Source organism: Papaver somniferum, unplaced genomic scaffold (genome assembly GCF_003573695.1).
Source record: "Papaver somniferum cultivar HN1 unplaced genomic scaffold, ASM357369v1 unplaced-scaffold_22, whole genome shotgun sequence".
NCBI lineage: Eukaryota > Viridiplantae > Streptophyta > Magnoliopsida > Ranunculales > Papaveraceae > Papaver > Papaver somniferum.
In genome coordinates, this window is record NW_020632152.1 from 1,643,563 (window position 1) to 1,662,131 (window position 18,569).

The 18,569-nt window shown below is 34.4% G+C and overlaps 1 protein-coding gene across 1 annotated transcript; it reads left to right on the plus strand.

The window, feature by feature from the left end:
- Positions 1-1,205: 1,205 nt before the first annotated feature.
- LOC113340510 lies at positions 1,206-5,208 on the plus strand. Its single transcript, XM_026585646.1, has 10 exons — positions 1,206-1,631; positions 1,711-1,766; positions 1,865-1,900; positions 2,983-3,038; positions 3,124-3,374; positions 3,456-3,659; positions 3,744-3,836; positions 4,021-4,128; positions 4,224-4,884; positions 4,990-5,208. The coding sequence occupies exons 3-10, from the start codon at positions 1,884-1,886 to the stop codon at positions 5,043-5,045; spliced, it is 1,446 nt and encodes a 481-aa protein (XP_026441431.1). The 5' UTR covers positions 1,206-1,631; positions 1,711-1,766; positions 1,865-1,883; the 3' UTR covers positions 5,046-5,208.
- The last annotated feature ends 13,361 nt before the right edge of the window (positions 5,209-18,569 follow it).

Genomic DNA, 18,569 nt, shown 5'->3' on the forward strand with positions numbered 1-18,569 from the left:
TTCCGATCAAGACGATTTGGCTTTCGTTATTTGGATTCACAGGTAGAATTATTTTCGATTTTCCAAAATCAAATGAATTTATAGTCCAAATTATCCGAGAGATCATTCGAGAATTGTTCAGACGAGGTTTGTTCACTATGGTTCATGACACACTCAATATTAGTTGGATGTATTTTATTTTTGAGATAAAGATAAATTAGCTAGCTTCCAATTCTTCGATTAACTTTCAGTTTAGGATAAAGACGATTTAGCTTTCATGGTGACTATGATCCAATTAAATTATGCAAAATTGAGCATGGTTGGATTAAATTATATGATAATCGGTCATAGTGAGTATCATCGAGTAATCCTATGGAAAAGTTATGGATATTTTTATTTAGTTATATAAATGGAAATACATACATAAATTATTCACATCAAGTATAATCACTCATAATGTCTATGATCCAATGAATTCTTATTTAATTATGTAAAGCTAAACACAACTGAATTAGCTTATATGTAAAATTGTACACAACTAGATTGGGGGCACTGTGATTTTATTTTTCTAGTTATGATGTTAATATCATGGTAAAAAAAATTATTTTTGACATAAAAGTGCTAGCCACCCAAAAGATATAGGTGTACAACTTGTTGCTAGGCTCCGTACAAATCCCATGTAATAACATTTTAATAGCAATTAAAAAATTAAAATATATTAAGAAAAATTAAATAAAATAATAATAACATGGATTTTGTCTTTGTATAAGTCGTATCTTGAATCCCCACTAACACCGATGATCCACTTACTAACAAAAGGTTGATAATTAACTTGTTTACACATGGCTTGACCAAATCAAAGTAGTCAATTTTGCTCGTACTGGCCGAAATATCGGCGGAATTTCGTGTACCGGTGTTAGAGCAAAATGAAAACACAAATATCGCCGTACGATATTTAATTATCCGATAATATCGGCCGATATATACGAAACGATATAGTCCGGTTTTTCCGATATGCGGACAGTTTCAGAATTTTTGTATGAACATCAGGTCAATTTAGGAATTTCATGTAGCTAGGCCGGTAGCTCACTTGGAGGTGGTTTAGCAAGTCCACGTATTAACACACATGAGCCACGTTAATAACAAAGAAGCCTCTAACAAGCCCACGTATTAACAAATGCATAGAAGGGTCCGTCTCACAAAACAGTTTCAGAATTTTTTTCTGTTTTTCTAAAATTTATTTCCTTTCTTTCTTTTCATTAACACAGAGCAACAGAGAGAACCGGAGATAACGAGGATAAATTTTGTGAGGTATTTTCGCTTCAAATTATTGAAAGTTTGTTAGAGGAAAAGGGGAATTAGGGGTTATTCATAGAAGAAATAGTCTGGAATTTTTGGAAAGATTTCTGCATCGCCGTAGGATGAAAACAAGAGTATATTGAGAAGGAATGAAAGAAGAACATCTAGCGGGAATAATCTCGGTCAAATCTTTTTCGATTTGAACCATAAAATTTTCATTCTAGGCGGGATGAAATCAAAAGAAAGTCCTTTGGGCGCGATTATTCCCGCTTGTTGTTTTTGAGTAACTATAAATTGAACCCTAAAATCACCTTTTCTGGGTGATTATCAGTTCCGAGGTCAAAAACATCAAGGTATATCATTTTTATGCTTATATCAATGGTTAAATAACTTCCAATCGATCATAATAAGTTATTCTTTTTTTATTTACAGATTCACACAGTTCTTCGTATTGATTTGAGTTTTTCACTCTCCAGAGACTCATTCAGGTTATTTTTCACCTCCGCTCTGAATTTCAATTCGAATAGGGGTTTTCTTTAATTTTGGTTTTTGATGTTTTGATATTTTTTTTAATTATTTTGTGTAGGGTTCTTTAATTTCTGAAGATGGAATTTGAGGAAGAGTAAGTTTTCAATCCCTACTAACTTTCCCTGTCTTATAAGGTTTCTGTGGTTTTGGCAAGATTTTTTTTTTGTTTGGTTCTCATATTTGATAGGGCCATATTGAGTATTAGGTAAGGATTTTGAGTCTGTTTTGTTTCATTTCTTGTTTGGATTTGATTTTGTTTAAGAATTGCCAATTGTGTGTAGATGTGATGTTTAAATCTTGTAAAGATTGTGTCCCATGAAGTGAGTTGGCGTTGTATTTTGGTTCTGCCCAACCAGATTGTCCATCATTGGGTTTATACTGGAACACAAAATTGTTAAATCCATCAGACCAGTAGGTAGCCTTGAAGGTTATATTCTGTAAGCCCTCCATGTAAGCAGGTGTTACACTATAGTAGGCCACTGCTGGTTTTCTTGACAGGCGACTTTTGTATAGTACAAATTTATGAGATGTTCTTCCAGTACCATACTATAAGCTCATTGTTACCTAGCTAATTGTTAAACCACAATGACACATATTATGAGGTCACTTATTACCTAGCTAATTGTTAAACCACAATGACACATGCACCTTGACATCGAGAAAAAGAGGCATAATTGCACTACATGATTTTCATCTTTGTTCCTAAGTCCCAAGGTCTGTAAAATGATACTATAATAGGTGAAAGTCAGTGGAAAACATGCTATACACTAAAGAAAAGTACAAGGAAATGGAGATGCAGTGAGTAAGAGAAGATTATCTACCAATTTATTAGGTTCAGAAATGCATGAATTGTTGAATTTGTTTCTTTGTAATCAAGGACACGTAGCAAACCTGAAATGCTTCTTTGAAAAGTTTATCTAACAGTTCCTCCTCCATATAAATTTTGGGTTCATATCATAACTTGGGTTATGCGTAGTTCAGACTAGTTCAGTTGAATTTTAGATGTATTTGCTTCGTTTTAGTGTTGCTGCTCAAAACTCACTCTTTTTTTATATTTACGTATGAGCTCCTTGATTAGATGTGGACATTACAAATTATCATATTCCAGCAGTTTTCTCATAGATTCCAATCTGAGAGTTCTTCTGATTATAAAGGAAACCTTGTTGTTTTATGCAGGATGGAATATCAGCAAAATGGGGAGCAAGGAGAGCATTTCAATTCCGAAATTACTGGTGATTTTTTTTTTTTGGGTACTGTTATGTTTAGATGTATTTTTAGTTAACCGTGTACAAAATGCTTATGTTACTCTCTAAGCAGTTGTTTTCCAACGAGAGAAAAAGGTGCGAGGTGATACCACTTTTGCATCTTTCATTGGAAAGAAAAAAGAGGAGAAAGAAAGGGAAATGGTCGACTGGGATATGAAGAAAGAGAGACCTTGTGGAAAAAACCAAGCCAAATATTCTAGTGTCATTGGTGTGTTTCTCAAACAATCTCGCCGTTGGAACTGGGAAAACCCTTGGAATTTGCAAGATGACAACGCTAAGGATTGGTTGTGGGACGAACTTAAGGTGAACATACTCTGCAGTGAACTTAAGGATTGTTTGTGTGACTTATGAACTGAATGGCAATTTTTTTTTTATTCATTTCAGGATTTGTTTGTTGTTGATGAATGTCATAAACAAGGTACCCTGTCTATTGCTGGTGGAATATTTAAAGATAAGAAGGGCAAGTGGAAAAGGAAACACTATAAGCTCACAAATACGCATGCAATTAATCTGAAAGATAAACCCAATTCGTTAACCGATGGGCAGTGGAAGTCTCTTGTAAAACTTTGGGATAGTGAAGCGCATCAAGTAAGTTTAAACATCTAAAATGTTTGCATTTAAGTTATGTTAAAACATTTATGTCTAATTAATTTTGACTTGTGTATCCGTAAGACACTATCAAAGAAAAATGCCATTAGTAGAAGCCAACAGAAAACGAAGCACATAATGGGCAGGAAAAACTACTCTCGGTGCGAAGCTGAAATGGTATGTAGATGCATGTATTTTCAAAAATGCTTAAATGGCCTTTCTTTCCTTTAGCATGTTTAGCAGTTGTTGGTCATCTGTCTGGCTTAACTGCTACTGAACATTGGGTAGTGCTAAACCAGTTTTTTCTAATCATATAATTCTATTGGATACAATTAATCATTATGTGGCTGAATTTGTTTAGGCTCAAGAGAACGGAGGGAACCCACCAACTGATGGTGACGTGTTCATTAAAACCCATATAAATAAAGTCTTTGGAAAAGCTTTGGACCCATTTTCACAAGGATACATTGTAAGTCTATTGTAATGCTTTCCTAGAAAAGTTCATGAATTTGCTGCTTATAGAAGACCCTTTTGCCTAATTTATTTTTTTCCTCTTATACATAGGCCCAATTAAGGGAACAGTCCGGGTTGGATGAGAATGGTTTGGATGAAGATGGTAACCAACATTCAATCAGTAATGAAGTCTATGCAAATGTATTACCCACAAAAATACATAAACGTATAAGAGCTCAAAGATGCCATCTGCAGTACTTGAGTAATGAGGATTTTGAGAGAGAAAAGGAAGAGCGAGAGGAAGAATTTAAGAGGCAAATGAAAGAACGAGATGCAGAATGGGAGAGGCGAATGGAAGCGCAAAATGATCAGTATAACGTGCGTCAGAACCAAATGATGGAGTATGTCAGATTGTGCAGGCCAGACCTATTTACGACATCGGGACTCTCAGGACCTTCAGATCACCTTTTCAGAACGCATCATCACAGACCTTGGGAGCAACTATCTATACGTGGGCCGATGCCTTCAGTACCTTTGGAGCAGCGCCAAAGACCTGGGGAGCAGCCTGGCATATCAGAGGAGCAACTTTTTGGACCTTCGTCGCGTTACAGGTGTGGGGAGCAGCCCAGCAGACACGGGCCGACGCATTTCATACCTTCGGAGCAGCGCCAAAGACTTGTGGAGCATCCTGGCAGACCCGAGGAGCTACTTTTTGGACCGGCGGATCCGCTTTACATATCCAGGGACCATCTAAACAGACCTCAAAATAATTGTAAGTGTCTCTTCCTTGATAATAAAGGTATTTGTTGATGTTCCATCAGACATGATGATTCTCTACATTTGTTGATATCTTTTTGCTCTGTTTTGGTTTGTTTAGCAGGTACGCAGGGAACGGGAACAGACGTATGGGATTGGATACCGCCTGAGAGTTGATTTAACATGGACTAGGACAAGTTTGAATTATTAGGTTATTTTCTTTAGTTTCGATTGTGTAATTTCTTTGTTTCCTTATGGTTAAGTGGGATTCTCTACGCCTTTTGACAACTACTTTTATTTAATGGAACTTAAATTCTTCAATTGGATTCATTTTTTGGTATCTTTTTACTTTATTTTGTTACCCTGCATAATGTAAAACATAATATAAAAATAGCAAGTAAATCAGTAAATAAGTTTTAGCTACATTCAAGTTGTGGCATCAGGGTCTGCCTTGTCGTGGCAAAAATTTTTTTGAATAAAATGTAATTCAAAACAATTTTATATTAAATAGTAATAAATGTTTTTGCCTCACTCTATTGCCTCACTAATTGAGGTGGCAAAAATTTTAAAATAAATAATTAAAACTTAAAAGAAAAAAGAAAAAAGAAAAAGAAAATACCTATTGCCTCACCATTTGGTGTTGCCACTGTATCTTAAAGGGGTGGCAACTATTTCTTGCCACCCAAACTGTTGCCGCTGGTGTGGCAAAATATTTTTATGTGGAAAAAAGAAATAGCCACACTAAATATGGGTTGTTGCCACATTTGGGACATGTTGCAATACACCCCTTTTCTTGTAGTGAATTGTCTTCAAGCAAGGAAGAAGTTCATGCACATGGAGAATATGCACTGAAGAATTTGAGGTCGAATTTATTCAAACAAGGGGAGGATGATTAGAGCTGTCAAACAGACCAAGCTAGGGTCAACCCGTCCCTAGCTTGCCAACCCGTACTAGGGTTAGGGTCAACCCTAGCCCTAGTACTATTCACGAACAAGCTCAAAACCCCAACCCTAGTCCTAGACGGGTCAACCCTGACGGGTTGGCGGGTTGGCTTGTTGATGTTATCAATTTAAAAATTAAATTTAAAATTTAGGATTGTTTAGGATTATTCATTTAGTAAAGGTCGAACCTAGGTCAATTTGGTGTTTAACTAGAAGCCCCACCACTGAGTTGTAAAGTGGACGTTTTTATTGCCACTTAATCAACGATATAGCCGGTTACGGCGCTTTAGTTTTCTTAGGCAGAGAACCCTAACATCAACTAAGCATTTTACTTTTTTTTTATCATTTTATAAGTTTAAATTAATGTGAGTAAGACTAACTCACTGTTTAAATTATGCTAGTCCTTTTATCAATTTAGGACATCCCGAATAAATATGTGATTGTTGAATCTAAGTTGTAATTTAATTTATTGATTGATTATTTAAAATCTAAAAATTGTTATATTTGTTTGGGTAGATCCAAAATTAGCTTTATTTATTGATTTAAAATTAACTAATTCTAATATATGTTTGCAAATCATGGATTTTAAAGAGTTGGTGGGATTGAGGGATATATTTATTAATTTTGACGGGTTGACGGGTAACCCGTGGATTGGCTCTAGCCCGGCTTGTTTTCTAGTAGGGTTGTATATGACAACCCTAACCCGACCCGTTTAGACAACAAGCCAAGCCGGGCCAGGTTGAAACAAGCCGGGTTAGGGTCAACCCGCAAGTCGGGTTATAAATTGACAGCTCTAAGGATGATGCATTGTGGATGTTGCAAATCAAGTATTAAAATACCATTTCTTTCTCATATCTGTAACATTTCTAAAATACCGAATATATCCTTGGCAGTAGTATAAATTAGAAAAGATAAGGTTAGAGAGAGAGAGTGTTTTAGAACATTGTGTGAAGAACGAGAAGTTCTCTTCTTTCAAACCTAATTGTTGTCTTTAGGGAGAATTAGATCGTCTATTTCTAGATCCTCAAGTAGATGCCTCTTAGTATCTTCTAGCTTCCAATTGATATTGGGTAGAAACTATAAGCCATAAGAGAAGAATCTCTATTTTTAGGTGTTTTTTTTATTTAAAAGGTAGAAAAAAATGAATTTGGTTGATTATTTATCAATTCAATTATCAAGTTTCAATTTCTTTAAATTGGAACTCCTGCATCTCACCAAACATCAATCAGCAGGTATTAACAGAATGTTTGCCAAAGTGATTTCTTATGCCTGTCAGATTTGGTATATTTGTCAGTTAAGGAGTTGTGATTTTGGTGAAACACCCTTATGGTTTTGAATTTGCTCTCCATTTGTAATTAGTTACCAGAGACTGCTAATTAGATTCCTTTTGAGAATTTTGGGAAATCAAGGTTCAAGGATACAAATAATGAATTTCCTTTCACATAAATGATTAACATCATTAAAGGGAGACATAATAATGTGGAAATTACTTAAACCTGGGGAGCAAGCAGCCTTACAGACTTGACGAGCAACTCTAAAATCCTCAATCTAGCATTTTTTTTCCTTCTTTTTTCTAAATAAGAAAAGGTTTAAACAAGTTATCCATCACAGTTTGTTGACATTAAACTGGAGGTTGAACAATTACAAAAACTAACATATGAAAAGATGGGTAAGTTAAACCGGTGCGATTTTCATATGCATGATTCAGAAGCGGAATTGTAATGGTTCTTGTGCAACCTTTGGGAATATTCACTGCTTTAATTAACAGAAGAGACTTGGACGCTAATAAATACAAAACCCCAACGGAACGATGTTGAACAAAATTTCTTTTTGAAAACAATTCTTGCTAAACCACCATGGTAGTTATCAGGAATGATTGCCAAAACAAAAGAGAGAGCGTATCTGCGATATTCAATACAATTACAGAGAAGGAAATATATTCAATTGAAAGTATATGTATACCCATATTTCTTAGAGAACAGATCACCGTGATCTCTATATGCTCTATGGTGACCACGATATCCAGTTTCACATTATGATCAAGAGAAACAAACAAATACTCTCTCCGTTACTTTTTAATAGGCGAGTTTCTTTTTTTGAGAAAATTAAGGAAATTAAGAGAACTAATTATTGAAAGTGGTTCTTTAGACACTTGTCAATAAAAAAAGTGAAGTGAAATGGTCCCCATGACACTTGTCAGCCAAACAAATAAGTGAAATGATCCACATAACACTTGTCATCAAAAGAAATTAAAAAGAAAAGTGGTCCCAAAAAATTAAAGTAACATTTGACTTTCTCAATTAGAAAACTGGTCTATTAAAAAGTAATGGAGGGAGTAGAAATGAAGAAAATTCTTCAATTTGCTTACAAAAAATGCAATGAAACAGCTTATTTGCATATGAACATGAACGAAGCATTCTCTCTTTCTTTGTTGTGAGAAGTATCAGCAGTACGGGGGCTTTATATGTTTTCTTTTCGGAAGTGCTAGACATACCGATTTTTCCTTCCGAGAAAAATCCCTACAGGGGAATGAATGGTCCAGATCTGCCATTCTAGAACTTGGATTGATGCAGTGTGAATTGGGTCCCATTGTTTCTGTTGGCCGGGAGACTTCGTTGGGAGAAAAAAGCAATTTCGCTTTAAAAAGGTTCAATGAAATTTCATGTATGCACATGGACCATGAAAGCATTAAAAGGAGTATAATCTTTTCTTTGCCATAACCTACATCAGCCGCAGGCTTTCCTAATCAAGTACTCTCCCCGTGCCAGTTTAGTTCAAGGTTTACGTATTTTCATGTAGATTGAGAAAATAGAGAGAGTAATTTCTTCTCATATATGTCCCTTATTAACACTACTTAAAATATTTAAATCTCATAAAGTTGTTCCTTGTTTTTAGTGGTTGGCTGATTTCAATGCATGACAAATAAGGAAAAAACTAAAAAAACCTATGAAAACCTTCATCTATTTTGGACCCTAAAACCTTCAACTAAATTGGGACTGATGGGATATGTTTTTGTTATTATTTTTGTTTTTCGTTCTTCTTTTTGATTTAAAACAATATTGCTTGTAACTTTCGCGCTTTCTAAATCAGAAAAAATTCTAAAAACATCATTTTTGACGAATAAATTCTCCAAGATACACATGGATAAATGTTTATAGCAGGTTTCACGTCCCGGCTGCGATGTGGTCGGGCCACATACCTGAAGTATGTTTCCCTTTTTCTTTTTTTTTGACACGTATATAAATTAAAAACCTGCCCCTCAAAATCCCCGCAAAAGATATATTTTTGGAAAAAAAAAGTAAAAAATTAATATAAAAAGATTAGTTAAATAATTGTGTAATAAAACTATTTTGGATTTTATTTTCAACTTTAGAATACGTGTCAACATGTAAGGATGGACCATATACTTCATGTATGTGGCCCGACCACATCATAATCGCACGCAGCTTTCATTACAATAAAAAACATGACAATGACACCGGTAACAAAAAGCTTATGGATATAAAACGGTAATTTCTCTTCTGTAGGATGTTGTAGTCTAAGTAAGGCCTTTACAATTATTGATGGATGTCATAATAATATTTAAGTTATTCTTTTGACTATCAAACTGGAAACCAACTAGCAGATTAGCCAAGTTCATCTCCCTGACTATATTTTTCCCTTTCCAGCTTCCTCCAACATCTTTTAATATGATTTAGATTACTCTAACGATGATTTCAATAATACACTGCCTTTAGTTTTGCTTATGGTATCTTAAACTGATTTGCATAATTGAAAGTATTTTCATCCCTACCCACCTTATATATATGACAGATGCTCACCATAATTCTCATGGATAATTTGTTATGTTTGTATTATTTATTTCTCATGAATCATTTAGCATACATGAGTTTTTATAATTATCTATATTTCGTACCTCCGACACAATTAGAGACGATAATGGCTTATTTCCATTTTGTACTCGCATTTGTACACCATTAGAACATTAGAAGACTTAAATTTTTATTTATACGTAGCACAACAGGAATTCAACAAGAAAAGAGAAAAAAACAATAGCACTGATATGAATAAAATAAATTAATAGATAATCAGAAAAAGTCTTATGAAAAGTTGCAGAAATAGGCTAATATAGACAAGTCACACAATCCGTCCTTAAGCCTCAAAAGGACCCAAGAATTTCCCGGCTAAATTGGGGCCTAGACCAATTAATTTGGGCCTACGACTAGATGACAAAAAAAGTCGTTGAATTGTAAATAAATACCCCTTTATCTAATTATTTTTTTAAAATGGTTAATTTATTCCTTGATTAATTAGCGTTAATCAGGTGATTAATTGATGTTTAATCAAATTAAACTAAAATTAACCAATCTTGATTTTTCATCAAAACGTGATTTTTTTTTTAAATCAAACCAGAATCGGCATATGTTCGTGCTCTCATAAACCGATTCTGGGTTGATGTTTTCAATTCACAAAAAAAAAAACAGAATCGGTTTTCACAAATGTACACAAAAACCCGATTATGGGAAGAAAAAAAATCAAACATTATTTAAATCATACTCGATCTGAAAATGAGTATGATTCCATACTCGATTTCAGTTTGCGTATAAATTTCATACTCATTTTGAGATCGAGTATGAAATCATACTCGTTTTCAAATTGTGTAAAATCATAATAATACTCATTTTTAATTCGAGTATTAGCAAAATCGGTTTACACGACGCACACATATAAACCGATTATTGACATTACATAATAGGAATCGGTTTATAAAAGTGCTCATGTAATCCGATTGTAACAAAAAAAAAGATACAAAACAATTGAGTACAAGAATCGGTTTACTCGACACACATCTAAAATCCGATTCTAGCATTATACATCAACAATCGGTTTTTATAAGTGCTAATGTAATCTGATTCTGGTTAAAATTTCTCGAACCAGAAAACATACCAAGGACAACCGGTCTTTGTGGGCATGGACATAAAGCATTTCTATGGGCAATCAGATCACATATACATTAACGTTAACCGATTCTGATAACCAGAAAAAAATTGATTTCAAAATTTTCAATTTTTGAGCGATTTTATGTTACTAAAACCTAGTTTATAGGATTGGGTTGAGAAGAAAAGAAGAAGAATCAGTTGAAGTGGAGATGGAAATGAATTTGATTTTGATTTTGATTTTAGTTTTTAATGAACCATTAATAGAGGGATAAAAAAAGGAATTGGGGGATATTGATTACTTCCCCCAACCCATGGTGTCTGTTAAGGGGTGTTTTTGGGGTATGAAAATACTAAAATATCCTCCCTTCAAAATAAAAATCAAAAAACTTAAAATCAAAAAACAAAATCATATCCCCATTTCTATCTCCACTTCTTATTAATCTCTTTTAGGGTTAGAGCTTTGAAACCCAAACATTCCCCATTCCCTTTCAAATTCTAAACTCTCCCCCACTCCCTATCAAATTCTCTTCTCCTTCTCTGCCGGCTCCTCACTTTGGAAACGATTTTTCTTTTTAATTCGGAAGTGATGAAAATCATGCTGAAAGTGATGAAGACCATGCCGGAATTGATGAACACCATGCCGGAAAACGGCGTCGGCATGCTTAGTAACTAACATTCAATGCCGTAACTAAATACCGGCATGCTCGATAGAAATCTATCAATGCCGGTAGTCAAGTGAAAAAAAAATCATCTTTCTGGATACTTTATATCATGTGCCGGCATAGAAATTAATGCAACATACTATGCCGGAAACCGGTGCCGGCATGCTCGAGAATTAACTAACTGTGCCGGCAGTGGACTGATTAAAACCAGAAAAAATTCAAAACGGAATTTATTTTTGTACAATACCGGAAGTGATGAAGACCATGCCAGAATTGATGAAGACCATGCCGGAAAATGGTGCCGGCATACTCGAGAACATCCTATTAATGCTGGTAGTCAAGCGAAAAAAAATCAATTTTCTGGATACTTTTCATCATGTGCCGGAATAGAAATTTAAGCAACATACTATGCCGGAAGTGGTGCCGGCATGCTCGAAAATTAGATAATTGTGCCAGAAGTGGACTGATTAGAACAAAAAAAATAGGTTTTGAAGATCAAAACCAGAAAACAATTTATGAAAATTTCCAGCAAATGCCGGCATAGTTTTTTAGTTGAATACCATGCCGGCACCGAGCTTTTTCAGCTGCAACAATGGTGGATTCAAAGAAAAAAAAACAAAATTTCAACCTCTTAGTAGCAATTCTCTCTTCACAATCATCCTCCATTTTCACAAAAAAAAATCCCTCTCAAATATTTTTTTCTCCTTATACTCTCACCTCACTCACACAAATTCTATTAAAAATACACACTAATCATTAACAAATACTTAAGATTTTTACTAATTATTATTAACTACTAAACCTGATTAGTGAGGGGTAATTAGGATTTTAAAAAATACTTAGATAAGGGGTGACCCTGATTTGATATTTGCATCCAGTTTTTGTCTTTTTCCTCTATCCCCAATTCCTTTTTTTATTCCCCAATTAATGGTTCTTTTTAATTTCATGATTTTGATTTTGATTTTAGTTTTGAATTTTATGATTTTGATTTTAGTTTTTAATTTTATGATTTTAGTTTTATGATTTTGATTTTTTATTTTAATTTTTAATTTTATGATTAATGACCAATGATTTCATCTCATATGTCATAGCTTGGACAATAGCTTGGATAATACAGGGAGAAAAGAATAACAAAGTGCATACAACCTGACTGGACATCATAAATATGGCAAAAAATTTGCTAACATGGTAATATTGCCTTGCAAGGGTTTCGAATTTCTATGGACGGGTTTGCAGGATTTTAAACAGGGATAACAAATCTCCATGGGGATACTAATCCATCTAAAACAAATCAATTTGACCATTGGATTTGGATTAATATCATCGTAGAGGTTTGATATTCCCTTATATAAGTCGTGCCGCTTTGAGATTGCATGGAGAATTAAGTAAGCAGTGGGTGTTTGATTTTCTCACCCTTTAAATTCCGTTGTCTTTTATTCAGTAGATAAAGCCGAATCCCAGTTCGGATTCCTTTTCACATTTTACCGATTATATTCATTGGAATGAGATATTTTACAAGTAAATTTTCTTAATGGATTTTCTTATTAACCGTTCAAGACAAAAATAAAAATAAAAATTGTCTTGATCCCAAAAATATGCGTTTTACTTAAGGTTATACAATGGTAAGGCCAACCACGATGGCACACCATTTCCTTTCCTATCCCTTATTTATATTTATAGAGAAGGAATATGGGTTAAAAGGCAGCCTCAACATGATTTGTTTTTGTTTCTTCTCTACTCTTGAGTTTTCGTGTAAATAGTGTCAAACGGATACGGTTTTTTCCCAATTTTTTTTTTGTTCGAATATTTATATAGGCAAAAATGATATCGAAGTAAAAAACAAATATATATATATATATATATATATATATATATATATATATATATATATATATATATATATATATATATATATATATATATATATATATATATTATAGGTAAAAATGAGATATAATAGGTAAAAATAGTTTTAGTAAAAGTGAAAAGGGAAAGTTTTAGTATAAAACTTGGAAAACCACGGATACTTAGTTTCCATGTATAAAGTCGCGGATACTCAGTATCTGTTTCAACTGAAAAATTGAAACTGAGAAAAAAACACACTAAGTTTCCGTGCTATTTCCCTTTCCTTACTACCTGGATCAAATCTAAAGAATATGGGAAGGAATATCCCTACCTAGTAAGAATATGGGAGATCATAGCAAATGATTTTTGAGATATTTCCCTATATTTAGGGATAGTGAACCGGGAAAGGAAATTGTGCACCATAATTCTCACCTGATTTTTGTTACTCTAAAAAAAATCGGACACTTTTGGTTAGTTACCACGTATATTGAAATCCGTTGAACACTTAAACCTAAATATCTCATATTACTCCCGCATAATGTTTTAAAAGAATCAAAACCAATAAAATCCTGTAATATTTGTAGTTTCACCTATATGATCGTAATAAGATGATGAACTGTATTATTTTAATGTTGGGTTAAGTGGCAAAATGCCCCAAAATAGACCTCAAGGTTGTGAAAATGCCCCGGACATTAGGCAAAAGATGAAAATGCCCCAATCCGTTACTTTATAGTAAAATGGTCAAAATGGGGCCTTTTGACTAGTCAATGCCTGTGAAAATGTCCAACGTACCCTTTGTCAAAAAATAAAAGGTGTAAATATAATTTGTTGACACGTGTTCAAATCTCAGATACTACGGATCACGGTAAAAATGGACGGTTAGATTGATTAAAAAGACACGTGTGCAAATCAAATGGTAGTAACGTGGACAACCTAGATTGTCGACACGTGGAAAGTGACTTCCACCTAACCACACATGTGATTAACACGTGCACCTCCAATCTTATCTTCAACCATAGTCGAGTTTCAACACAAATTTTTTTGATTTGTTTTCTTCACCAAATTTTCTTCAGCAAATATCGACAGACAGAGAGACAAGAGAGATCGAGAGACAGAAATATATCGAGACATTGATAACGATAAGAGAGATAACTTAGATCGAGAAGGGAAGATATAGATGAGAACTGATCAAGAGACCGTCGTCGAGGCTAAGTTCTGAAACCCGCGAGGTTGGTAGGTGTTGAACAGAGGGAAGAACATGTAATTTCTTGAAACCCTAATCTTCTTTTGTTTTACTGTTTTGATTTGTGATTGAAGGGTTGTTTTTTTTTATTCGCCCTTGTAATTGAACGATTATGGAATTGAAATTAGGGTTTTTAAGAAACAGAATTAGGGTTTCAGAAAAACGAAATTAGGGATTCTTCTTTTGCTTTGTTGTTTCTGATTTTTAATTGAAGGGTCGTTGTTTTTGATTCGCCGTTGTAATTGAACGATTATAGAATTGAAATTAGGGTTTCTGAGAAACAAAATAGGGTTTCAGATAAACGAATTTAGGGATATAATTTGGGTATTTTTCAATTTTGTATGTAATTGATTGTTCGTAGTAGACTTCTGTTCAATTGGTCGCACATTACTGCAATTGAATGAGTAAGGATTTGAGTGCTCATAGTAGGGACAATATATTTCAGAATTTTAATCAGTGGGGTTAGTGGGTTTGATATGATAGACTGTTTTAAATGATATTTGGGACTCTATAATTGGTATTTGAAGCCATATCTTAGTGAAATTATATGGCCAAGTACTGAAATCTTCAAACTATTAGTTGTAGTTCAAGTATTCACATCTGCTTGTATAGTTCTTTTCTTTCTCCAGTCTTCTTATATGATCCCCGTATTGTTGAGTTGAGTGGTAGTGATGCTGATCAGTGTTGTCTAGTGGATGTGGCTGTGAATTAACTTAAATGTATAAATGTTGATGGGCCTTCACTAATCTATAAAAGACAGTATGCATGTGATATTGGCTTGGCCATATACATATGTACACCCTGAAAGAATCCCTGATGGCTTGATGTATGTATATACCTTGCAAATTGAACTCTGAATTGTTTTTATTTTCTTTTCTTTCTTGGATGTTTTATGCTTCTAATTTTCAATCCCATCAGCTCGTGCTCGGCTACTCGTGATGTGATGAAGCCATTATTTGTATATATATGACTTTGTATATACAAATAATGTATACGAACTTATCATGAAAATAATACTTATCATATAATGTATATGAACTTTTTATATGGACTTGTTATATTTTTTATTGATTTGTTTCTTTTTTGTTAAATGTTTCAGAATAGGTAGTGAGGATAGGAATTTCTGGATAACTGACATAGGTGGCCGGTTTAGGGACTCGTATTGTATTGGTTGTAAAACTGGTACCAGTGAAGGCCTTGTCTACACCAACTACTGCAACAACATCTGCATCAAAGAAATCTGGTGATATACCACCATTGTCAAAGGGAAAAGCAGCTGTTATTATGCCATCTTCTTCTTCATCTGGTTCCCAAAAAAAGGGTAAGACAGCTACACCATCCTCCTCTACTGCAGCTGATGTTGGTGCTAAAAAGAAGGTGACACATCCATCTACTTCTTCTGCGCCTTCTACTGCTTGTTTTAACCGGACATACAATGGCACAGTGAATATCTCTAGCCAAACCAACAATATTACTGAACCATCATCTAAAAGGGTTAGAAAGCTAATTCAAAATATCAGTAGGTTTAAATGCTTTCACTTAATGACGGTTAACAATGGGTTCTTCTTTTTTGTGCTTTTGTTTGTAATGGCGGACATCTTAATCACTATATGTTTGCAGTACTGATGGTGTTTTTAACTATCATTGCTTATGTAAGTGCAAACAGTTTAGCAATTTAAATTATGCAGTGTTGTTTTTTTGTTTTTTTGGGTAAGAATGCAGTGGTTTGTTATCTCGTTCTAATTTCATTTAAAATTTCTAAATTGCTAGCATTATGTCCATTGAAAAATGGAATGTAAATGGCTTGGATATGTGGCCGTCCATTTTTAATCACATGCCACGCGTCTCAATCTAACCATTTAGGACACGATGGACATTTCCGAAAAAGACTGCTAGAGTCAATAAAATACACTCTCACGTGAAAGTCATTTGACTCAAATTTCATTGGATAACAGTTGGATCAAAATGCCACGTGGCGTGCACTGGTTCAACCTAATTCTAAAGGTTAGAAATGTAAATGTTTCACACGTGAGAGTTACATGTGTGGCGAATTTGACCATTTAACTCTCTTTAACGGCTAAACTAACAGATTGGGGCATTTTGATAACATTTTGGGACATTTTCATCTTTTGCCTAACGTCCGGGGCATTTTCACAACCTTGGGGTCTATTTTGGGGCATTTTACCACTTAACCCTTTAATGTTTTTCTTTATTAGTTTTCCCCAACATCTTTAAACTTCGTTTAGATTATTCAAATGTATACTTTAACAATGAGCTGTGCTTCCTTTTGGCTTGGCTATCTTAATCTGATATTTTGTAATGAAAGTTTTTAATGCCTTCCCACCTTATATATTATCTGTTATTTGAGGTTGGTGTTCACTTCATTTTCATGATTTATTATTTACTAGTACTCGTTTTTCATAAATCATTCGATATGCATGAGTCTCGATGACATCCTCAGTTACCATCCCCATATTTCGTGCCAGTTACATCCCATATTTCGTGCCTTGGCTCCTGCCCAGTTAGAGGTGATGGGTTTCTTGACTTAATTCTAATTTATACAAAAAGCTTCACATTTAGTACATAAATGCGCACCGTGATCCATTTTGTACATTAAAATCCCTTGGAAACTCTGTCGTTGACTTAACTCACTCTCCAAAGCGTAGTCCAAATAAAAATTCCCGTTGGATCTTTACTAGATCCACATGACTACATGAGTGCACATTACCTTTGTTTATCTCACTATATAGACCAAATTTGCTTACAAGAAGTGCAACGAAATGTAACGTATGCATATGAACCACGTACGAAGCATTATCTTTTTCTTTGTCGTGAGCTCCATCCGCGGTACGTTTGCTTTATTATTTTTTTTTATTTTTTTTTGAATAATCAACATATTTCAATTCAATCAAAATAAAATAGTGGTTACATGTTCGCTTACAAGAATAAAAAAAACATCAAAATAAAAGATAATCAAAACCCTAATACATATAAGGACACCAATTATAAGTAAATTGCGAAGAGAAAGAGCGATAAACCGCAAAGATATCCAAAAGAATTTTATGTATAAGGGAGAGATGATGGTATATCCGGAAAATTCCGACCATTTAATCTGATTGTATGCTTCTTCAATAAGAGATGCTCCTAAAACAAAGGAGTACTTAGGATGGGTCTAACCGTGGTCCAAGATTCAAGTTATTTCTTGGATCCATGTCACCAAAATACAACGCATTGGCGTAATGGGAATCCGAGATTCCGTGTTGATACGCGTTTTAAACCTGCGCAGCACGCAGTTTGTAACCGCGTTTCCTAAGAATACTCAAAAATGCGGTTACAAACTACGTATTGACTGTGTTGACCGGTCCATGCATTGTTTCAAACTGCGTATTGACTGTGTTGACCGGTCCATGCGTTGTTCCAAACTGCGTATTGACCATGTTGATCATGTTGACCGGTCAAAGCGCTGTTTCAAACTGCGTGCAAAAGGATATTCCCGTAGATTATTCTTTGATACGCTGATAGAAACTGCGTGTGATGCTTTTTCTATACGCAGTTTCAAACTGCGTACCTTGGATACTTCCAACTTGGATCCAAGCTGAACGCCGCACTCATTCTGGATCCAAGCAACTGTAGCAACATTAACGACACTTCCACAGTGTATAATTTTGGATCTTGGAGGCCATAAGAGCCAGCCTTAGCCCATAAAATTGCTGATCCACACAAACACGGATGCACGATGTCGTGATAAATCGTCGGTGTCGTGATAAATCGAGAATAGCAAGCCACGAACCAGTCATGAAAATTTGAAGAACTCGTCTCACAACGACGAAGAAAAATCGTCCCAAAACGACGAAGAAATATGTCAAAAGACAACAAAAATGATGTAAAAACATCTTATTCAATTACCTACTACCAAAAAAATCTAAAAGAAAAGAATCCTTTTGGACCAGATCTGAGCAAGACGGCTAAAGTTTTTTCTTTTCTTTTTTTTTTTTTTTGAGAAGAAAGGGAAGATGAAGAGAAAGAAGAGAGAGGGAGGTTTTTTTTTTCTGACACTGTTTTATAATTAT

Bases quoted from the DNA above. Each gene is read 5' to 3' on its own strand.
- LOC113340510 (XM_026585646.1), top strand. The intron at 3,039-3,123 runs GTGATTTTTTTT...CTCTCTAAGCAG, and splicing joins TTTCAATTCCGAAATTACTG to TTGTTTTCCAACGAGAGAAA. The intron at 3,837-4,020 runs GTATGTAGATGC...GAATTTGTTTAG, and splicing joins CTCGGTGCGAAGCTGAAATG to GCTCAAGAGAACGGAGGGAA.